The 24758-nt window shown below is 48.1% G+C and overlaps 1 protein-coding gene across 4 annotated transcripts in view; it reads right to left on the reverse strand.

Moving 5' to 3' along the window:
- The window catches only part of ltbp1 (latent transforming growth factor beta binding protein 1), a 356653-nt gene that overhangs the window by 150202 nt on the left and 181693 nt on the right, over positions 1–24758 (reverse strand). For 2 of the 4 annotated variants that reach the window (XM_078229547.1, XM_078229548.1), the window contains exons 10-12: positions 23993–24115; positions 20819–20983; positions 7992–8234 (exon numbers count right to left, since the gene is read on the reverse strand). In XM_078229547.1, the coding sequence (XP_078085673.1) occupies positions 7992–8234; positions 20819–20983; positions 23993–24115 (531 nt within the window). The remainder of the gene's footprint in view (positions 1–7991; positions 8235–20818; positions 20984–23992; positions 24116–24758) is intronic. The other 2 variants (XM_078229549.1, XM_078229550.1) reach the window with 2 other exon arrangements.

Here is a 24758-nt window from a genome sequence, read left to right on the forward strand (position 1 = left end):
CGGGTGTTCTTGAAGAATTGTGTCCGTTTAGTCAGGAGGTTCCTGCAAGTGGGTTTCTTCTGAGCAAGTGTCTCCCAGGTGTTGACGGCTATCTTGATGCCTTTGAGAAGTGCTTCCGCTGTCCTCCTCTTGTTTGGGAGTCATCTTGAGTTGCACAAGGAAGATTTGCTTTGGCAGTCAGAACTCTGGCACCCTAATCCCATGGCACTGAATCTAGAAACAGAATGAAGGCAGAATTTGACAGGACCTATCTTCCAGTCCTGTGGTGAGGCAGGATGATGGGTCTGATCAGCATTGCAACAACCACATTTAAAATATCTTTGTTTTCAGTCCACTAGGAGAGTCCTTCTAAACCTCCAGCCATAATGGCCTGGAACTGATGGAAGGGACAATTATGACCAGCACTCACTGAGTGTAGGGAAAGGCCATTGCCTATGGCATGGCCAAGGCCAAACCTATTGCTGGCACCCTCTTTGAAAGGAGCAACCCGCCCGCTTTCAGATGCTGCATTTGCAAAGTTGCTGGAACAAGTTCTGGAAACTGAGATTAGGCCTCGAAGACACTGAGTGAGTGGCCAGCAACTGGGTATGGACGCTGCACTGCTGCGCAGGATAGACCAAAATCCCACCCAGCTATTTGACCCTCAAATGGTGTAAGATGTGCCAGGAAGCAAGCAGAATGATGCAGTCAGAGCCAGTATCAGACCATGGCGGCCAGCTCACAACGCAGCACAAAGAAATCCAGGAACGACTTGCCCCGAGACGTTGGGCGGGATTTTCCACACCCTCCCCTGGCATGTTTCATCGCAGTGGAGGCAGCCCTCCATTAGCCAGCGATGGGATCTTCTGGTCTCGCCGCTGTTAACGGGGTTTGCCGCTGTGTGCAACCCCAGCCGTTCGCTTGAATTGAAAAACCAACACTCCCAATTACTCCCCGTCTCCCCGCACAGGAAAACTCTGAGAATGAGTCAAGTTCTAGAAGATACCAAGAGCAAAGATAAGTACAGCACAGGAACAGGTCCTTCGGCCTTCCAAACCTGTGCCAAAAAAAACTAAATTCCATCAGCTGCCCTGGCAGGATTTGAACCCAGGTCCTCAGAGCATTAGGCTGAACCCCAGTACTCCTGTTGCAGTGATATTACCACTCTGTCACCATCTCCCTCCCCCGTTATACACTATTATGGAAGGGGAAATGCTGAGGTCAAAACATTGCTTCTAGGGAACTAACCTAGTTGTACTTTATTTCAATGCTTTCCAGGAATGTTCCGTTATGATGGAATGGAGTAAACAGGTGAAAAGATGGCCTGAGGATGGCAGCAGAAAGACCAATTGAGGGGATGCGTACCTGGTCAGTGCATTCTGCAAATAAGATTAGGACGACACAGTGGCTCAGTCGTTAGCACTGATGCCTCACAGTACCAGAGATCCGGGTTCGATTCCCGCTTGGTTCACTGCCTGTGCGGAGTCTGCACATTCTCCCTATGTCTGCGTGGGTTTCCTCCGGTTTCCTCCCACAGTCCCAAAGATGTGCTGGTTAGGTGCATTGGCCATGCTAAATTCTCCCTCAGTGTACGGTGGCATTGTGGCACAGTGGTTAAACTGCTGCCTCAGCAGCCCCAGGGACCCAGGTTCAATTCCCAGTTTGGATCACTCTCTGTGTGGAGTCTGCACATTCTTCCCATGTCTGCAGGGGTTTCCTCCGGGTGTTCCGGTCTCCTCCCACAGTCCAAAGATGTGCAGGTTAGGTGGATTGGCCATGCTAAATTGCCCCTTAGTATCAGGGGGACTAGCTAAGGTAAATACATGGGATTATGGGGATAGGGCCTGGGTGAATTTGTGGTCAATGCAGACTTGATGGGTCGAATGGCCTCCTTTGCACTGTAGGGATCCTACGATTCTGTGTACCCGAGCAGGTGCCTGAGTGTGGCGACTCGGGGATTTTCACAGTAACTTCATTGCAGAGTTAATGTAAGCCGACTTGTGACTAATAAATAAACTTTAAACTTAAAGATCGTCTCGGGTTATCCCACAGAATCCATTTGTAAAGGACCTGTTGTGTATTATGACAGCAGCAGTCCTGGATAAAAGAGTTACCTGGAAGCCATGGAGCTAGTTTACCGGAAACCAAACAGGGGAAAGTGGTCATTGCAAAGCCCGACAAGAGACAGGGCAGCAGCAAGCGAGTTCCCACCCTGGACCGTGCACACGGTTCACTGTTCCCTGGCAAATGTGCAAGCGAAGTTATTTTCCGGAGCTATTCTGCATCTGTGTCCATTTACCCAGAACAACGAAATAGCAGACAAAGCAATCTTACAGGAATGTGTTAACACCAGCAGAGGAAATGAGACTTGAAGCATGATAACGTGCCTGCTCCGCAGCTCAGTACAGTCTTTGAGAATAATATGTCCACACAATCTGACCTCATGGATTCAGGTTTCTTTTATACAGCGCGCCATTATTACTTAGACTCAAGTCAGCTGCTCAGAATTTAGAAATCTCAAATTACCCACCAATCCCTCATTCCGACTGAGTGAGAAAACTAACAAAGCACAGACTCTATATTAGCGGGTCTGGCGAGACAGGGCGAGCGATGCTGGAGTTTGTTTCAAAACATGGGCTACCCTCTGCCAGGTAATAAGCTGGGTGGAATTCTCCCATGCTGAGACAAAGTGCTGTGGAAGATACGGGAATGTTGAGCGATTCCCCCCGTGTTGGCTGGCAGGAAAACACGCCGAATCGTACAGCTCCCGGGTAGATATACACCCAGGTGTTTCACTCTGTATTCAATGGCAGGGCAGGCCTGGATGGCATGTAGTCCATCGTCATGTCCGGGTGTCGTATTGAAAAGGTGTCCAACATCACTGATCCACTGTTGAGGAATGAAGGTGGACCACTTGAAAATGAAGATAGATCTCAGGGAGCAATCTGAGACCAGAAGGTGGACCTCCTGAGAACAAAGATAGATCTCCTGCAACATTCCAAGGCTAGAAGATGATTTGATTTGATTTATTGTCACATGTATTAACATACAATGAAAAGTCTTGTTTCTTGCGCGCTATACAGACTAAACATACCGTTCATAGAGAAGGAAACGAGAGAGTGCAGAATGTAATACTAGAGTCATAGCTAGGATGTAGAGAAAGATCAACTTAATGCAAGTTAAGTCCATTCAAAAGTCTGACAGCAGCAGGTAAGAAGCTGTTCTTGAGTCGGTTGGTACGTGACCTCAGACTTCTGTATCTTTTTCCCGATGGAAGAAGGTGGAAGAGAGAATGTCCGGGGTGCGTGGGGTCCTCAATTATGCTGGCTGCTTTGCCGAGGCAGCTATCTGCACGCGACATTGTTCCAAACGTGTTCCCCGCTGGCATTGTGGAGAATTTGGCTTGGGGTGCCAGGCCTCCATTTGTGTCCCATTAACAGAATGCAAATGAAGTTTACGCCAGCCTCCGACCTGCCACGGCGGGCACCAGCAGAAGATCCCACTGTCAATTCACGCCAGCGTGAAGCCGATTTCCTGCCATATTCTCCGGCCATGCCCGATATCCAACACGCCGGCAAGGGCTTGGGAGAATCCCACCCAATAAAGCGGGTTCAGAGAAAGTGCATTCGAGTGTCGTTCTCCAGAACACCAAGTCTACAATACCTTATTTTTATTTTAATAAGTATCAGCCTTTCTAGTGTACGTATATGCGGGGGGGGCAGTGAGTAAATTTAAGGAGGAGTTAGACAGATTTTTAATTGGTAATGGGTTGAAGGGTTATGGGGAGAAGGCTGGAGAATGGGGATGAGGAGCATGTCAGCCATGATTGAATGGCGGAGCAGACCCGATGGGCCGAATGGCCTAATTCTGCTCCTATATCTTATGTATAGTACTTGGGTTAATTTTCACTATTCTGACCTTTTTCAACTGAAGCCTGTGGTTTAGATTTACCCTCATCATAAGTAATGACCATGGTATATGGCAATGCTACAATGAAGGTACCACTCTAATTGGAAGAAAATAGAGCAGATAAAAAGATCTGGGCTAACTTACTGGAGATCAGCTAGCTAACTGGGTATGTCAGACCAGCGCCTTACTTCCCACAACAGATAAGGCAGCTCAGACACTGAGAGGCAGAAACTGCTGGAAACTGATAGAATTTACTCACAAATGTCTTCCATCGCGTGCAGGTCTCTGCAGTGACACAGCTTGTTTTGATGGTCAGCTCTTTAACACAGTATTACCCAGCCCCGCCCACTGCACTGCAATACGCCCCATCACTGAAAGGCCTTACAACTTAGGGCGGCACGGTGGCACAGTGGTTAGCACTGCTGCCTCACAGCGCCAGGAACCCGGGCTCGATTCCAGGTTTTGGGTCACTGTCTGAGTGGAGTCTGCACATTCTCCCCGTGTCTGCGTGGGTTTCTTCTGGGTGCTCCGGTTTCCTCCCACAGTCCGAAAGACGTGCTGGTTAGGTGCACTGGCCAGGCTAAATTCTCCCTCAGTGTACCCGAACAGTTGCTGGAGTGTGGTGACCAGGGGATTTTCACAGTAACTTCATTGCAGTGTTACTGTAAGCCTACTTGTGACACTAATAAATTAACTTAAAATTTTTAAACACTTGACTCACATTACAAAGCTCCAAACTGTTTCAAACAATACATTTAAGCAAAGAAACATTTGTGCGAAGAATTACACTGACAAGTACAGGTTTTCAGCTGAGCTCATAATGTGGCCCACATATGTGTGCTAAATTAATGCACAAGTTTCTGTCCTTTGCAGACAGAAAGAACAGGTACACACATTGCGCCTGTTTCAGCTAAACTAAATATCCATTCTCTAGTTCATTCCCAGTATGCTTGGTTTGAACTGAAACAAAGCTTGGCAGTGAACTGTCAGCCATCAGTTCACTGGTGCATTCTCCATGGCCACACCTCTACTAATCGGAGTCCACTTCCCAAACAATCACCATTCATTTCTCGTGCAGTATAAACTGTTGTTCCATTTACATTTGGTACTCTTGCAAATTATCCTGATGAGTGCAAGTCATAAAGCTTTGACTGCATGTGTCTTTTTTCAGCAATACCAAAGAAATTTGCATTGAAAAGGGTGCTTTACATGACGCTCGGACATCCCAGAATGCTTCACAGTTAATGAAGTAAATTTAAAATCTGAAATAAAAACATAAAGTGCCGGAAAATCTTGGCAAATCTGGTAGCTGTTGTGGAGAGAGAAACCGAGTTAAAGGGGGGGCAATCTTACCTTCTTGTCCCGTCAATCGATGGGCGGGGTGAGCCGGTAAGATTGCGAGAGAGGCGAAAAATTGGGTGTGCGCCTTATTTCTTGCCTGTCACAATCTTACCGGGCTCGGATATCCAGCGAGATCATCCTCGTGCCCGAAAAGGGCTCAAGGCTGACTGTAATATCTTATATCAATGTTAATCTTGATTTAAATATTACAAGTGAACCCGGGATGCAATCGTCCAGGTTCACTTGCCTTAGCAGCCTCACCCGTGAAGGTCCTCACCGGCAAGGATCATGTCTGATTCCCCCATCAATGGGGACCTGTTGTGATGGCCTCGCTGGTAGGACCAGAGGCCATTGAGCCCCCCCCCCACAGGAGGTCAGGGGTGGAGTTGGGCAATGCCTCTTAGACAGTGCCAGACTGGCACCATGGCTGTCACCAGGCACTGGGCAGTGCCAAGGGGGCGAGGGCCTGACGGGGGCGGGACTTACGGGGAGAGGGGTGCATAAGGATGGGTGTGGGGGGGTGCACTGTGCACTCTGCAGCTGCCAATTGGCAGAGGGGACCCCGATCAACCAGGCCGGGCAGGTGGGGGGGGGGGGTGGTGGTGGTGGTGATCGCTCACAGAGGCGAGCGATCACGGGGGGTGCGATTGGCCATGGAGGCCAGCAATCATGGGGAGGGGGGGAAGGTACGCGATATACAAGGGGGCGGAGGTGACTAGTACACAGATGTACTGTGTACTATCTGCACAGTTCAGATATCTGCGCATGTACAATTGCGCACTCTACTATCAGCAGCCGGCTTTCCGGTGAGCTTAAGACCCGCCCACAACCCCGACTAGCAGGAAATAGATTTAGCACAGAGTGGCATCAGATTGGACTTGTGGCCTCGCTGAAAAAAAACAAATCTTAAATTCTCCCATTTTCACACTTATTCGGGACTTAAAATTTTTTTGGTAAGATCGTCCGCAACATGTTGAGTCCGTATGACTCTTCTACAATGACTCGAAATGTTAACTTTGAATCTCTCTCCACAGATACTGCCAGACTTGCCGAGTTTTCTGTTTTTCTTTCGGATTGCTAGCATTTCCAATATTTTGGTTTGATTGTACTTGAAGTGGATTCACTATTGTAAAACAGGGAAACACTGTAACCAAAACAGGCCCAATACAAGGAATGAGATACGTGGCTGGTTATTTTGTTTTTCATGATGTTTAGGTTAATATTATTCTGAAAATGGAGAAGAAATCCTTTGGATTTCCTCTTTCAATAGTGCCAAGGGATATTTTACAGTCGGCTAAGACAGCAGATAAAGTCTCAACTTACTCTCTCATCGAAGCTATACATAATATTTGAATATTTCTCTGACCATAGTATTCCTTCAAAAACAATCATTTTACATTATTATCTTTTCTTAACATTGTGTTGCACTGGGGAATGTGTGTCCTTTCTGGAGAGGCAGTTTCTCATTAGCCCTGGATGTAGGAATGTAGAGAAGGCCATTCAGCCTCTCATGCCTGTCCTGCCATTCAACGAGATCATGGCTGACCTGTGACCTACCTCCATCGTCATAAAGGTTTACAGCATGGAAACAGGCCCTTCAGCCCAATCTGTCCATGCATCCCATTTTTTTTAAACCACTAAGCTAGTCCCAATTGAACGCGTATGGCCCATATCCCTCTATACCCATCTACCCATGTAATTGTCTAAATTTCTTTTTTAAAAGGCAAAATTGCATTCGCTTCTACTACTATCTCTGGGAGCTCGTGTGTGAAAGAAATGCCCCCTCTGGACCCTTTTGTACCTCTCCCCTCTCACCTTAAACCGATGCCCTCTAGTTTTAGACTCCCCTACCTTTGAGAAAAGATGTTGACTATCTAGCTGATCTATGCCCCTCATTATTTTATAGACCTCTATAAGATCACCCCTCAGCCTTCTACGCTCCAGGGAAAAAAGTCCCAGTCTATCCAGCCTCTCCTTATAACTCAAACCATCAAGTCCCGGCAGCATCCTAGTAAATCTTTTCTGCACTCTTTCTAGTTTAATAATATCCTTTCTATAATAGGGTGACCAGAACTGTACAGTATTCCAAGTATATCTGCGGCCTTCGCCCCATATTCCTACACACCATTTGATGAATAAAAAACAAATCAATCTGAAACTAAAAATTATTAATTGACCCAGAATGAAATGCCATTTGTGGAAAGGTTCCAAACTTCTCCTGCCCTTTGTTTTGGAGTTTTCCCAATTCTATTCCTGCGGGGCCTTGCTCGGAAATTTAGGCCTGAGTCTAATTTTTATCTTGCGTCACCCAGTCCTTGATTTTTTTTTATTCATTCGTGGGACATGGGTGCCGCTGGCTGGCCAGCATTTATTGCCCATCCCTAGTAGAGAGTCAACCACATTGCTGTGGCTCTGGTGTCACATGTAGGCCAGACCAGGTAAGGTTGGCAGATTTCCTTCCCCTGAAGACATGAGTGAACCAGATGGGTTTTTCCGACAATCGACAATTGTTTCATGGTCATCATTGGCTTCTTAATTCCAGATTTTTTTTACTGAATTCGAATTCCAATGGCGGGATTCGAATCCAGAACATTAGCTGAGTTTCTGGATCAATAATCTAGCGATAATACCACTAAGCCATCCCCTTCCCTAGAAGACCCCACCAGCAAAAACACTATCAATTCCCTTTACTATTATGAAAACATTGGTTAAGTCATCCCTTATCCCATATCCATGGTTTATTTGTAAATTGAGCCCCTTACCTTCTGGTATTAACACATCAGGCTGTGGAGTTTGGGTGGAAGAGAAGGCCTCGAAGGGCTGTTGCTCTAGTGGTATCTTTGCTGGAGTAGGTATAGGATCAGAGTGTTTAATCTCGGGGTGAGTCATTGTGGAGTCAGGGAGCTTATGGAATTTAACATCAGACCCAGGCTTGACAGTCACCTTCTTGAATGTCTGAGTAACATGGTAGCCCATTCCACCAGGGCAGATTTGCTTGAAGGCAGCTGTTTTGGACAACACAAAACAGGATTTAGTTTCGATTAAACTTTTCCATTTTACAAATTTAGACATCTTCAACGCTGAATGATCATTCTTTTCTTAAAAAAAAAACAAATGGTTCTTTAAAACCTCAAATTTCATGGGTAAACATTCAAAAGCTTCAGAAAATGAAGATGTGATTTTTTTTTAAAACTGTAGCAAAGCAAAAAGTGGCACAAAAGGAACAGTCCAAAAAAACTCCACGCATTGTTTCAATGACTTGGTTTCAGTTAATCAAGCCTGGTTGGATATTGGCCAAATAGTTTCAATAGACAGGCTGACAGTCTAGTGGCACAGTGGGTATTTGCCCCTGCCTCGGCACCAGATGCTCTGGTTTCGAGTCCCATCCAAGGACATGATGGCCAAGGAAGTTGCAGAGGCACTACGGGGCAGCTGCCATAGGGAGCGATGGGGAAGGTCACTGTCTAAAACCTTTCAACCACAGTGAACCGAGGGGAGCAGAACCTCCTCGGACTGAATGACTTGCTGGATGCATACAGTGAATGCAACATGTATCTCAGTAGTACTGAAGCATCTCGGAGTTCAACTTGCTCAATATAAATAACTTTGCAACATTTGTAAGACCATTATAAAATGTCTGAAATGTTTCATTCACTGTACCGAATTATCTGAGTGTTACTTGATGGATGCAAAGAACCTGAATTTTATTATAGCTTTTTGTGTGATGGCTGTTTTGGAATGTTTATAATTTTCTTGCAGGTTTTTTATGGATAAAGTATATTTTTTGGTGTGTATATAACCTGACAGGGGTGAAACCATCACCAGGCAGCTGGGTCACCCAGGCTAGGATAGAGTCAATGGTCAGGGTAGCCGATGAGATTTAACGGAGGCCTCGCCTGAATCCATTTTTCAAAACCATCTGGGCCTGTTGGCGAAGGTGAAGCGTCAGATCAAGCCTGGGAAGGGGCTGCAAGGCCTCATGCTGTCAGCTTGGATTTTGCTCCTTCCTCCTGTGTGACACGGTGGCACAGTGGTTAGCATTGCAGCCTCACAGCACCAGGGACCCGGGTTCGATTCCCAGCTCGGGCCACTTTCTGTGCGGAGTTTGCACATTCTCCCCGTGTCTGCGTGGGTTTCCTCCAGTTTCCTCCGAAAGACGTGCTGCTTAGGTGCATTGGCCGTGCTAAATTCTCCCTCAGTGTACCCAAACAAGCACTTAGTGGGGCGACTGGGAGATTTTCACAGTAACTTCATTGCAGTGTTAATGTAAGCCTACTTGTAACACTAATAAATTAACTAAAACTTTAAACTGTGGGAACCATGCATTGGATTCAATTTGAATTTGTTTTATTTGGATGGAATATATTTTCTTTCAAGTAAGCTGTATCCGTAACCGGGCCAAACAGGTTGAGATTCAGCCTGTCAGTCTTTCCAGTGTGTACCAATGGCAGATTGGCTGGTCAGCCATGTGATGGAATGGGGAAGTTGCAGTCTCCACCATCACAATCAGTAGCTCCAGATTATAATGTGTTCTTGTTGCCACAGCAACGGTCACTTACTGAGTGAACCTTAAGAGGTCTCATAACACCAGGTTAAAGTCTAACAGGTTTATTTGGAATCACGAGCTTTCGGAGCGCTGCTCCTTCATCAGGTGATGAAGGAGCAGCGCTCCAAAAGCTTGTGGGTGGCACGGTAGCACAGTGGTTAGCACTGCTGCTTCACAGCTCCAGGGACGTGGGTTCGATTCCCAGCTTGGGTCACTGTCTGTGTGGAGTTTGCACATTCTCCTCGTGTCTGCGTGGGTTTCCTCCGGGTGTTCCGGTTTCCTCCCACAGTCCAAAGATGTGCGGGTTAGGTTGATTGGCCATGCTAAAAATTGCCCCTTAGTGTCCTGAGATGCGTAGGTTAGAGGGATTAGCGGGTAAATATGTGGGGTGGGGCCTGGGTGGGATTGTGGTCGGTGCAGACTCGATGGGCCAAATGGCCTCTTTCTGCACTGTAGGGTTTCTATGATTCTATGAGAACAGGGACCCAGTGCCCCAGTGCTCCAGATTGCCTTTGAAAGCCACCCCTCCACTCCCCCTCCCACAACCACCTACCTGGCCGCAGCGGCTTGCCCTTCACAATGGGATCTGGCATTTGTGGCCATGTTTTAATTCAAAGTTCCTTAGCAGGCACCTCAAGGTGGAGGCTGCCTCCCCCTGCCACTGACCCATTTCCTGTCGGAGGGCCTCCTATTGCCCCTCCAGAACCCCCTCGCCATCCATAATTGGACGGCAAGCAGGTCCCCCTGTCCACAAATTGGTCAATCCAGGCAGATTCATGTCGAATGACTGCTCCTGGCCGGGTGTGGGATTGGGACCCCCATCTGGCCCTAGAAAACTCCAAACCCGGTCCAATGTCCGTGCTGGCTATGTGCCGCATTGTGCCAGTTCGTGAGGTAATGCAAAGGGCTCGGGTGAGTTATCTCCCAGAGCAGTGATGGAGACGGATTGTGTGCATGTCAGGAAAACCCCGTATGCCAAGGGCAGGTTTGGGCCATTCCCATGGGATTCCCAAAGTTTGCCATTGTTGATGGAGGGATTAGATTATTTTATTCTTCAATGAAAGAACTCCTCATTTTGCCACAAATGGCTTGTTTCACTGGAAACAATAAACATCACTTAGAACAAGAGGAGGCCATTCAGCCCATCGGGTCTGCACCGACTCTATGACAAAGCTTCCTACCCAGACCCCCACCTCATTCCCGTAACCCCATGCATTTAACCCCACTAATCGCCCTAACATTAACATCTTGGAACACAAAGGGGAAATTTAGCATGGCTAATCCACCTAACCTGCACATCTTTGGAGAGGAAACTGGAAGAAACCCATGTAGACACAGGAAGAACATGCAGACTCCACACAGACAGTCTCCCAAGGCTGGAATCGAACCTGGATTCCTGGCGCTATGAGGCAGCAGTGCTAACCACTGTGCCACCATGCCACTCCTTTCTGCCCTTTGATTGGGTCATGGTTGATCCATATCTTAACTTTATTTATCTGAGCGCGTTGCATAACCTTTAGGCTCCTTCTACATCACAAATCTATTGATCTCAGTTTGGACATTTCCAACTGACCAACCAACCTCACCAACACTCTGGGGGATAGAGTTGCAGATTGTGTGCAGAGCACAGTGTTAGTGCACCTATTTCTCGGGGCAGGGGTGATGTGGAGGGGTAAATTGCCTTGAGATTTCTACTCCGTTGCCACTCTGACTTCAGCATATATTTAGCACAAACACCAGATGACAGGGTTAACCCGGGAGGGGAGTTCTCCCCAAAAATTCCTGTGTTGTTCCCAGTGGGAAAACCGGTGAGATTCCCGCTGGGAGGGTTGGTGCGATTCAGTTCGCAATTCACCCACGCTTGGAATTTTTTTTGGAGTGGTGATCTGAACATGCAAAACTGGCTCCGAGGAGATCAGGGCACGGTTTTTAAAGGGTGCCCCAATCTCCAGACAACCCCACACACCACCTCCCCCTACTCGCCGTCCAAGACCACCGCCCCCCCTCCATTTCCCCTGGCCCCCCACTCTCTGGTACCAGCACCACCTCATGCCGAGCCAGTAAACACCCCACTATGGGGTCGCCAAGGCACGCCCTCCTCCCTTTCAGTCCCTCCCTTTGCCACTGCCAACCTGACACCCTGACAGTACCAACCTGGCAGTCAACTGCCAGTTTTGGCAATGGTAGGTTCACACTATCAGGTGGGCACTACCAGGTTGGCACTGCCAAGGTGCTAAGGGCATTTCTCCAACCACCCACAAACTTCAATGGCTTCTGAGCCCCCAGCATAGTAGCTGGCGCCAGGTTCCTACTGCTCCCGTGTGTTGGAGAATCCCGGGAGCAGAGAGATTCCGGCGTAAAGCCGACACAGCATATTTACATGATGATTTAAGGATACTAATCCTATTCCCGCTGTCAGGGGGCGGGAACCAGATTACATTGGTGCTTGGGGTGGGGAGAATCCCAAAGGTGGTTCTCCCCTCACTAAACGCACTATGGCCCCTTCCCCGTCATTCTCCAGCCCCGTGTGGCCCCAGCACGATAAGCACAAGAGCATGCGGAGCCAGAGAATTGCCCCCGGAGTTTCCCCCCTGCAATTCCGACAATAGAACAGTGAACATCCCGAAAAAATTCACCATCTCCCGCCAATTCCATTGCAATGCTTGAACCCAGACATTGACCTGCTCACCTCAAACAAGGGATATGAACAGTTCAAAGTTACAGTTGTTGCCTTGCTGTTCATTATGTCATTTTCTGACAAAAAAACACAGCTCCAACCGTGTATTGTAGGTTTTTAAAAAACTATTCACAGGATGTGGGCATCACTGGCAAGGCCAGCAATCATCCCTAAATGCCCCCTCAGAATGTGGTGGCAAGGCCCCTTCTTGTTTCCAACGAAGTGGCCACTTCTAAAGCATGTTTAAGAGTCAACCTCATTGCTGAAGCTATAGAGTCACAAGTAGGCCAGACCGGGTAAAGACAACAGATTTCCTTCCATCGACCAAGTGAGTTTTTGAACAAACTGGTAGTTTCATGGTCACCATTATTAATAGTAAGAAGTCTCACAACACCAGGTTAAAGTCCAACAGCTTTATTTGGACTCATGAGCTTTCGGAGCACTGCTCCTTCCTCAGGTGAGTCCTCACTACCTGGTGTAGGAGCAGCGCTCCAAAAGCTCGTAAATCCAAATAAACCTGATGCACTTCAACCTGGTGTTGAGAGACTTCTTACTGTGTCCACCCCAGTCCGACGCCGGCATCTCCACATCACGGCTATCATTATTAATACCAGCTTCTTAATTCCAGATTTATTTATTGAACTGAATTTAAGTTTCCCAGCTGCCAAGGTAGGATTGAAACTTCTGTCTCCACATCACTAGTCACTGATTCAGTCATGTAGACATTATGCTATGCTACTGTACCCCATTAGTAATCCCTCAATAGCTGCCTTCACAGTACGCCTCGTGGTGACTAAATGTTCCTTTTTATTGCCATGAAATTCCTTGTTCTGCTGCCACGTCTTTCTTTTAATGTTCAGGATTAAAATGGCCGTCATCACCGCCATCACGCACATGGACAACATGAAAGCGCGTTTCTATGCTGGCATGCCGAACAACATTCCCCTTTCCTGCTGTAACCGTCGGAAACACTGTCACCCTCACGTTGAATTTGGCCAGCGAGAGAAGGGTCGACTATCACGTGGTCCTTCCGAGTGGTCAAGCACGTGGCTCTAACCGGGAATGGAGCAATCTCCAGCTGGAAGGCTTTCCATCACCATCACTTCGCCAGAGTCAGGTGAACGTCACTTGTTCTCCGCAGGGCCCTGTGGAAGTCAGGTGACCTTACTCAGGAGGCCAAAAATCTGATATGACTGGGCGCACACCTTTCCCCGCCACCTCTACACGCAACGCCCTCACACCCACAGAGCTACAGAGAGGCCCAGCGATGCCCATCCAATCTCCCCATGGCAACAGGAATTCCGATGACAAGCAGCCTCCAGCAAGACAAAATCTCAATGATTGTGTTGAGTCTATTCCGAAATCTGACCTGTTTTTGAAGTGACAATGGAACCATCCATGGGGGTGGCCCACTTACTCACCCAAACCTCCTGAGTAACCATCTGAGGCTTCACAGGAGAATGCAGTGTGCAAAGCACTGCTATGATGCACAATTATATAAACTATAGTTAAAAATTGCCCAGAATTTTATGCAGTTACACTTATAGAATGTAATTTCTTATGTTGAAGCTTGCTGTCACACATGGGTAAATGAGGTGTACAAAAGTATGGGTTTTGCACTAAACATCCATCAGACAAAGGTCCTCTCCCAACCTTCCCCCGCCACACAGCACTGCTCCATGACAAGACTTTAGACAACATGGACTACGTCCCATACCATAGAACCCCTACAATGCAGAAGGAGGCCATCTGGCCCATCAAGTCTGTACTGACTCTCCGAAACAGTATCTTACCCAGGCCCACTCCCCATAACCCCACACATTTACCATAGCTAATCCACCTCACCATCTTGAACCCTTAGGGGCAATTTAGAACAGCCAATCCCACCCAACCTGCATCCTGCATATCTTTGGACTGTGGGAGGAAACCAGAGCACCCGGAAGAAACCCACGCAAACAGGGAGAACATGCAGACTCCACACAGACAGACGCCCGAGGGTGGAATTGAACCCGGGTCCCTGGCGCTGTGAGACAGCAGTGCTAAACGCTGTGCCACCGTACCTTGGGAGCTTTCTGTCAACAAGGACAGACATCAACAGTGAGGCCCAACACTGTTTCAGTGTGCTGACACAGCCTTGTGTCACCTCAGGAAGAGAGTGTTTGAAGACCGGGACCTCAAACCCAGCAGCAAGCTGATGGTCTGCAGAGGAGAATGATACTCACTCTCCTATATGGCTCAGAGATATGGACTACGTACAACAGGCACCTCAATACCCTGGAGAAATCAGATGCTGCAAATCCATTGGCAGGAGAGGCATACCAATGTCAATGTTCTCGCTCAGGCCAACTTCCCCAGCATTCACCACTCTCGATCAGCTCCACTGGGCGGGACACATTGTCCACATGCCGGACATGAGACTCCTAAAACAAGTGCTCTGCTTGCAGCTTTGACATGGTAAACATGTTTTTCTGGCTGGAGGTCCGTGACAGGCTAAAGCGACGATCCTTTAAAACAGAGATGAGGAAGAATTTCTTCAGCCAGAGGGTGGTGAATCTGTGGAACTCTTTGCCGCAGAAGGCTGTGGAGGCCAGGTCATTGAGTGTCTTTAAGACAGAGGTAGATAGGTTTTTGATTAATAAGGGGGTCAGGAGTCATGGGGAAAAGGCAGGAGAATGGGGATGAGAAAAATATCAGCCATGATTGAATGGCGGAGCAGACTCGATGGGCCGAGTGGCCTAATTCTGCTCCTATGTCTCATGGTCTTATGGACTAGTGGTTTTCCACAGGGACCTGTACTGGGACCTCTGCTGTTTGTGATATATATATATATATAAATGACTTGGATGAAAATGTAGATGGGTGGATTATTAAGTTTGCAGATGACACAAAGATAGGTGGAGCTGTGGATAGTGTAGAAGGTTGTCGAAGGGTACAGCGGGATGGAGATCAATTGCAGACATGGGTGGAGAAATGGCAGGTGGAGTTTAATCAGGGCAAGTGCGAGGAGCTGCGCTTTGGGAGATCAAATGTTAAGGGTAAGTATCCGGTTAATGGCAGAACCCTGAAGAGCATTGATGTACAGAGGGATCTTGCGGTTCAAGACCATAGCTCCCTATAAGTGGCCACACAAGTACATAGGGTGGTAAAGAAGGCAGATGGCATGCTTGCCTTTATTAGTCGGGGCACTGAGTACAAGAGTCAGAATGTCATGTTGCAGCTTTATAAAACTTTGGCCACACTAAGAGTATTGTGTTCAATTCTGGTCACCACATTACAGGAAGGATGTGGAGGCTTAGGAGAGGGTGCAGAAGAGGTTTACCAGGATGCTGCCTGGATTAGAGGGTGTGAGCTATAAAGAAAGGCTGGACAAACTAGGGTTGTTTTCTCTGGAGCGGCAGAGGCTGAGAGGAGACCTGATAGAAGTCTATAAAATTATGAGGGGCGTAGATAGGGTTGACAGTCAGAATCTTTTTCCTAGAATTGAAATGTCCAATACTAAGTGAGAGGGGGGAAAGTTCAAAGGAGATGTGAGGGGCAAGGTTTTTACACAGAGAGTTGTAGGTGTCTGGATCGCACTGCCAGGGGTGATGGTGGAGGCAGATACGATAGGAGCGTTTAAGGGGCTTTTAGATAAGCACATGAATATGCAAGGAATAGAGGGATATGGAGCAAGGGCAGGCAGAAGGGATTAGTTTAATTTGGCATCATGTTTGCTGCAGCATCGAGATATAAGGGTCTGTTCCTGTGCTATGCTGTTCTATGTTCTAAGAGCCCCTGGAAGGCAGAGAGAATGTTTCAATGACACCCCCATAACCTCCTTGAAAATCTACAACATGCGTACCAATGGCTGATCAGCATTTATTGCCCATCTCTAATTGCTCAAGGGCAGTTGAGAGTCAACCACATTGCTGTGGCTCTGGAGTCACATGTAGTCCAAACCAGGTAAGGGCGGCAGATTTCCTTCCCTAAAGGACATCAGTGAAACACATGGGTTTTTCTGACAATCGACAATGGTGTCATGATTATCAGTAGATTCTTAATTCCAGATATTTTTTATTGAATTCAAATTCCACCAGCTGCCGCGGCGGGATTCGAACCCGGGTCCCCAGAACATTATTTGAGTTTCTGGATTAATAGTCTAGCGGCAATGCCACTAGGCCATCACCTCCCCCCCCATTGACACCTGGGAATTCCTGACCCAAAATGGAGGAAAAGATCCGGGAAGGAGCTGAACACTTGGAGGTTCATTGCCGAGAGCATGTTGAAGCCAAGCTTCGACAGCGAAAGGAGCACGTGGCAACCCGGGCACCCCACCCGCCCGCTCCTCCAAACACTGTCTGCCCACCTGTGACAGACTGTAGGTCACACATTGGCCTCCACAGTCTCAATTTTAATGTGGAAGCAAGTCACCCTCGACCCCGAGGGGCTGCCTAAGAAGAAGGGTTGAGCACGGAGAATATCAAACTGGTAAGGATGGGATGCAGGCGACTAAACACATCCAGTTTCCTTTCGATTCACTGGAGGAGATTCCAGCAGGCCCTGTTGAGAAATTGTGATTCTCTCCACACAGATTTTCCATCTTGTACTCTGCCCAGTGGGGAGGGTAACAAGGCAAATCTCGAAGGGTAGAAAGGTGTTTGCCAACGGTTAAAGAGGAGCTAACAGACTGCAGCTCATTGCACTGTGTTGAGTCAGGTTACATAAGCAACATGCTGAGCTGCAAATTCTTACGCTGAACATTTTTGTCGCAAGTTTGCAGGTTTCCCACCAGAATATACGGGTTTTACAACTCCACAATGCACTGCATTGCCTAAGCACCCAGAAGAAAGCTAGGAAATTGCTGGATTCTGGGGGAAGAGAACATTGTTCTTTTGGAGCTTCACAGAAGGTCTTGTGGTGCAGTAGATAGCACCCCGACCACTGGACCAGAAACTCTGGGGTCGAGTCCAGAGCCAGCACTTGTTGACAATGGAAGGAGCATTCACAACGCAGTTCAACAGGCTGAGAATCAGCTCAGGAATCCTTCCACCACTCCCCCCGCTATTCCCCAATGGGAAAAATGTGTGTGAAGATACGCTAAGAAAAAAGAGTTGATGTGGATTCAATGGACCAAATGGCCTCGTTCTGTGCTGTAACCTCCTGTGAGCACAGTTACACTGAGCTGCATGGTCCGCCTAAGGGGTAGGGGCTGAATGTTCCCGCTGTGATTCCAGAACAGAATTCCAGGCTATTTCTGGGTCTCCCTCTTCCCACTGAACTACACAAGTATCTATGTCTTGTATCTTAGGAGATACCGCTCCCATTTCTCACAGCTGGGTGCAGTTGGCCACCAAACAAGACACTGCCCTCTTTACTTGGGAGAAGGTACCATACCATGAAGGACCATAAGATATAGGAACAGAATTAGGCCATTTGGCCCATCAAGCCTGCTCCACCATTCAATCATGGCTGATAAGTTTCTCAATGCCATTCTCCTGCCTTTTCCCCGTAACCTTTGATCCCTCACTAATCAAGATCCAATCTATCTCTGTCTTAAATAACACTCAATGGCCTGGTCTCCACAGCCTTCTGTGGAAATGAATTCCATAGTTTCACCACCCTCTGGCTGAAGAAATTCCTCCTCATCTCGGTCCTAAAGGGTCGTCCCTTTACTCTGAGGCTGTGCCCTCAGATCCTAATCTCTTCTACTAATGAAAACATCTTCTCCACGTCCACTCTATCCAGGCTTTTTGGCATTCCCTAAGTTTCAGTGAGAGTCCCCCCCTCATCCTTCGGAAAAGTTCTTCAGGTTGAATGGGAGCTCCCAGCTGAAGCTGCCATCTACCGAAACACAGGACACCGCGCGTCTCAGGAACTGCCAGAGACTCCAGGAAATAAGGACAAAGTGTGACAGCCATGGTCACACCCGGCTGAGTCGAGGGAACAGAACACAGCCTGATGGGTTATTAGATCTGGGTCCTTTACTCCCCCGAGCCCTGGCTGTCACTCTTTGCAACCAGGAGACAAATGACAGAAACCTGAGGCCCTGGGATAGCCAGCATCATTTTTCCTCCCAGATTTAAACACTTGGTCCTCATTATCAGCCCCACACGACCCCAACACCATCTCAGAACGGGCTCAATCTACAAAGACAATTCACACCAAATACGCAACTTGCAGCATGCGGTGATACTGCAAAGAACCAAGTTAAAACCTTCTGTCTGTTCAGTCACCAAAACAGTAAGACGTTTTCCGTGAACACATTTTACCAAAATAACCTTGGGCACTGCTGGCAATGAAACAAACCACAACCAGCCTCGTGAGGATGGCGACAGAGTGGAGGGAGAGGGGGGGCTAATGTGTTTTCTTGATATTTCTCTTCAGAATCTGGCCCACGGGTTCACTGTTGGGCGTTGGGGTGGATGGGGAAAGTTTCTATCAGGATGTTGTATCTGACCACCGGATGGACAGCGATCTCCAGGAGCAGCCCAATTCAAATCCATCTGGCCCTTTCAGGTTAAAGGCTTCAAATGACAAAAATGTGTGACCATTAAGAGCCATTGATGTTCTTCTCCGAGTGTGCTCAGTTTGTGACAGGTGTTTGCAGGGAGCAGCTTCTTAAAACTGATTGCCAACGACAGAATACTGACAAGCTCACTCACACCGTCAATGTCCCTGAATATCATTGGAGTGTCTCTCAGTGACCTCACTCACACTGTCAATGTCCCTGAATATCATTGGAGTGTCTCTCAGTGACCTCACTCACACCGTCAATGTCCCTGAATATCATTGGAGTGTCTCCCAGCGTCCACATTCAGGCGCTCAACGGCTCTGAATTCATAGACTCCCTACAGTGCAGAAGGCCCATCGAGTCTGTACCGACAACAATCCCACCCAGGCACTATTCCAGTAACCCCACATATTTACTCTGCTAATCTCTCTGACACTAGAGTCAATTTAGCATGGCCAATCAACCTAACCAGCACATCTTTGGACTGTGGGAAAAAACCAGAGCACCCGGAGGAAACCCACGCAGACAAGGGGGGAATGTGCAGACTCCACACAGAGAGTGACCCAAGGCCGGAATTGAACACGGGTCCCTGGTGTTGTGAGGCAGCAGTGCTAACCACTGTGCCACCGTGCCACCCATAATATCATTGGAGTATCTCCCAGTGATTACACTCTGACCCTCAATGGCCCTTGTCTCTGAAGTATCTCCCAGCTGGAAGATCGGGCATGTTTGGGTTCCATTATCATCTTAAAATGAATAACTCCAGGTCCGTCAGCATCACAGTCCCTCAACTCTGTGCACTCGACTGCCAGATACTGTGGCTCATTCCACTGGGCGCTCTGCAACATGCAGAACCCCCTTTAACATCAGGGAGTATGAAAACAAAGAGTGTTACACTCAATAGCAAACTCCATTCTGGATTAGTCACTTCCAAAATGACAATGAATTAGTAATCTCGCGGGATCTTTAGAGAAAGACAAAGATGTTCTTCCGAGATGACCGTATAACTGCAGGTACCGAGTGAGGTGTGAGCTCTGGGTGGGGGGTGAGGGGATATACATTTGCTGCAATCTTTGAACAGATGGGCACAAGCATTTCTGTTTTCATCAATGTTCCAAATGTAATTTAGTGGGAAACGGTGGGGTGGGGGGGACAATAAAAAGGGTAAAAGCAGAAAACCAAAAGAGAAAATGCTGGAAAATCTCAGGAGGTCTGGCAGCATCTGTAAGGAGAGAAAAGAGCTGATGTTTCAAATCCAGATGGTCCTTTGTCAGAGCTTTGACTTTGACAAAGGGTCATCTGGACTCGAAACGTCAGCTCAAGTTAAAGTTTATTTATTAGTCACAAGCAAGGCTTACATTAACACTGCAATGAAGTTACTGTGAAATTCCCCGAGTCGCCACACTCCGGCGCCTGTTCGGGTCAATGCACCCTAACCAGCACGTCTTTCAGACTGTGGGAGGAAACCGGAGCACCCGGAGGAAACCCACGCAGACACGGGGAGAACTCCACACAGACAGTGACCCAAACTGGGAATCGAACCCGGGTCCCTGGCACTGTGAGGCAGCAGTGCTAACCCACTGTGCCGCCCCTCTTTTCTCTCCTGACAGATGCTGCCAAACCTGCTGAGATTTTCCAGCATTTTCTCTTCCGGGGAAAAATTATAAAAGGGGCTGTTTTTGGGGAGATGTCAGCACTTGCCATTCGTCCAATGTGTAGCAACTAAGAGTCTAGCAATAGTATGACGGTCTACTTTTGTGTGCCACGGAATACAACAAGCGCAACAGTAAAAGAAGCAGCCAGCAAAAGGAGGACACAAGAGCAGTCTCTGTGAAGCAAAAAAAAAAGGTTACCCGCTGTTTTCTGCTGCCCTTACCTGTTCCCAGAATGGGACATTTCTCACAGTTTGTGCCCCAGGCCTTGCCAACGCTGCAACAGCACATCTGCTTGCTGAGCTGTACAGATAGAGGGTGCATGCACTGCTTTCCTGCATTGACAAATCGATAGCAGGGCCCTTTCTCTTCAATTAAAAGATTCTCAGCTGCAGCAGAGAAAGAGAGAAAAATAAAAAAAAGGGCAGGGAGATTGCCAGAAGTGATCTAGGAGAGAGTGGGGGAAAAAAAACCTGCCCATTTCCCATCACCAGCTAACAAGGACAGAACAGCAAACAAGCTAAAAAAAAAAAATCAACATACATTAAGGTGCCACCGTGTGTGGGTGTGTGTGTGTGTATGTGCATGTGGGCGTGTACACATGGTGTGCTGACACAGACACATTCAGAGCATCCTTTGTACCAGGTTAGGCTCAGAGCGTACAGGTATTACACTGGCAGCCATCCGACAAACACACACAGGGTTAAACCCCAGCGAAAGGCAGCATGCACCATACAGAAATGTGCGAGCTGTGAGTTTCCTATGGCATGCCTCGGTGTTAGTACAGCGGTAGCTTTTAAGCATTCAGGAGCGGCAGGCGATTGCTGTTACTGCTCAGGACAAAATCAAAAACGTCTTTTTGTTGTTTTTTTTTTTAAAAACGAAATACGGCTACCTCCGAGGCCACATCACTGAAATGACTTTGGCATGCTTGCAAACCAATCCAAATCATTCCGTTCTGCAGGCAACTGGGACAATTTTCCTCTTTATTCCAATCTGAGTTTGGTTAGTCGTAATCGTATTAGACAAACTACGTGTGCAGGGTATTTATGTTCTGTTAGATTGTCATTCTTTCTTGTCCGACCGTGTAGTGCCTAGCTAACGTGGGGACAGTATGTGCAGTTTAGTCCGACTCTTCCAAGTGCATCAGAAACCATTCAGCATTCTCAAAGAGCTTTAGCCAACGGAAAACCTCCACTTTGACCGTTTGCATTCCCATCGCGTCCTCAAACTGCAAGATGATTCAATTCCTGGGGCAACCAAGCTGATGGGGGCGGGGGCGGCGGGGGAGGGGGCAAACACACACAATATTTCAGGCTGTGGGCACCATCAAAGGCTAGGATTGACGGAACGGCCTCTGCACCAGACGGTGGAGCCAGACACTCCAACAGTTCAAAGTTCAAACGGGCTATCTCTCTCCCCGCCACGATAGGTCAAGTGGGCTTTGACAGCAAGCTTGAATTTTTAACGGTCTGAGCAGCCACCGAGATGCAGGCAACTGAAGCGTTGCTCCTGTTCCCTGTCCCCAGCCAGAGAGGGGGGAAATACCTCGGAGTGGAACCAACGTCCACTGGGCTGTGGTGTTCACTTTCGCAACCGACGCAGGCAACCGTTGGCTCTCGCCGCGGCTTAGTTCGGCTGCCACGGTCTTAGGTTTGGGCTCTTTGTTTGCGGGACGTTGTGGAGAAGTGATGAATGCAAATGGTCAACCGAAGGCCCAGTTTTTGTAGCCGTCCGCGCAACTGCCTTGCAACAGTTTTAGAAAGCGTCTGCACAACTGTCAGGCCACCTGAAACAACGGTTTGTTCTGATAAATGCCTGGGAAAAAAACAATTGGTTACCATTCAACATTCTTTCTTTCGATAATAACTTTCACGGTTGCTTACCCTGTGCGTAATTTCACACAAGGCAAATGTCGAGTTTGGTTTGAACTCATTTCTTGCTTGTTTTACATTAGCACCCGTGTTTAAGAATTGAATTACAAGCATAAACTAACACCAGCTGCAGTCCGGTTATAAAATCAATATGTTTTTGGTTAGGCTTCGCAGAGAGAACATTAATGACGTCATACACTTTGATAGCAATAAAAGAGAACTCTGTTTGACCCAGAGTTACCCTGGTTCCTTCAGAGCTCAGTTCAAACGTGCGATGCTTTCAGTCTCGTTCCCCTGGCATTTTTGCTTATTCCGGTATTGCAAAAGAACACTTAAAAAAGCAAACTTAATGACTGACATTACCAACTACGTTGCACCCCAAAAGTTGCAGAGGCTGCAAAGCTCGTTACTCTATCCCTGTTACCTTTCTGTGATGTCAGATTTACTGCTGCACCATCACAGTGGATGCTGATGACTTGAGACCTATTTCTTAAGGACAGGGTGGATCGAGATTATATTCAGAACCGGCAAGCAGTGCAGAAATGCCGATTTCTTTTGAACAGATAAAAATTCAACAGGAAAGGCAGAGTGGTCCTTGGATAGGTGAGCACCCCCCCCCCGCCCCCCTTCAGAAACAGACAGCGGGAAGAGGGTGGGGTTGGAGATGTGCGGGAACATAAAGTTATTAGTCACAAGTAAGGCTCACATTAACACTGCAATGAAGTTACTGTGAAAATGCCCTGGTTCACTGCACTCCGGCGCCTGTTTGGGTACACTGAGGGAGAATTTAGCATGGCCAATCCACCTAGCTGGCACCTCTTTCGGACTGTGGGAGGAAACCGGAGCATCCGGAGGAAACCCACGCAGACACGGGGAGAACGTGCAGACTCCGCACAGACAGTGACCCAAGCCGGGAATCGAACCTGTGTCCCTGGCACTGTGAGGCAGCAGTGCTACCGTGCCGCCCATAAAACGGGGTGGTGTCACAAATGCCACTCCTTGCACATCCTAGCCCATATTCTGTTCCACTCTCTGCATGTGATACGATGCCATCCATTTTGCGTTGCTGTCCAATGGAATTTAACTCCCCACGCTCTCGCCTGCATAGGCCTTTGGGCCCATGTATTCACCCTCGTAACTTTCACTCATAGGTGCAACTCGACAAGATGTTCTACAACCAAGAGACACCCAGGCCTTTCATGAATGGATCGCAGATCATTTCATTTGATTTGCATTTCACTGGGAGAAAGTGGAAAGCTGTCCACGACGAAAAGGTTTCGAGGGCTGGAATTTTACCGGCACGCCCACCCGAGGCTCGTAAGATCGTGCCCGAGGCCAACGGAGAATGGTGTCTGCGGGTCTTGCCCACCCCAATTCTGGGGTGGGCGTGCCGGTAAAATCAGGGCCTAGGAGTCACACAAACCCAACTTTGGAAATGCGAGTACATTTGCATTACAATGCCCAGGGGCCTCGGGACCAGGGTTTGAAAGCGGCCCTTGAAAGCTTCTGATAAACATTACTTACGGACACAGGCAGTCTGTGCAGGACTGGGGACAAACCCAGGCTCGCATGTGCACCTATAGCTGCCCAGGGTATTCAGGCACTCTCCATGTGGGCACACCCCTTGGAGCTGGCATTCATTGATATCTACAAAACAAGAAGTGGTACATAAGTGGGCATGCAGGGACTGGCAATGACGCCACTAAACTGGCATCCACAAGTGCAGCATTCATGGAGAAATCTTAAACCTCGGCAGACGCTAATATCCTGAGCTCAACCTCAAACCCTTGCCATTTTAGAGATCTATTCCAATTACCCTTTTGCATCTTTCCTCACAAAAAATATTTGTCATAAATGTCACTGGAAAGCCTGGATTTTCCAGTCCCAACAATGACAGGCATCGTCGTGGGCGGGATGGGGAGTGGGCAAACATCAATTGGATGGAATTTTCTGATTGTTCCCGCCAGTGGGATCTTCCAGTCCCACCAATGGCAACCCTGCCTGCCCCCCCCCCCCCACCCCCCACCCCCCAACACCCTCACATTGCGGGTTCCACGGCAACAGAGAGTGCAAACAACGGGAAATCCCGTTGACAGCGGCGGGGCTGGAAGATCTTGCCGCCAGCCAGTGACGGATTGCCTCCACCGCCACCCGACATGCTACAGGAGGAGTGGAAAATCCCGCCCAATTGACTTTTAGCCACTCTCTAAATTTTCCCCTCCCACGCGCCACAGCGCCTGCTTTCGGCAGGACTGGAGAATGCCTTCTGCGGATTTTGTGTGCTTCACTG

This window comes from Mustelus asterias, chromosome 15, assembly GCF_964213995.1.
Source record: "Mustelus asterias chromosome 15, sMusAst1.hap1.1, whole genome shotgun sequence".
Classification (NCBI taxonomy): Eukaryota; Metazoa; Chordata; class Chondrichthyes; order Carcharhiniformes; family Triakidae; genus Mustelus; species Mustelus asterias.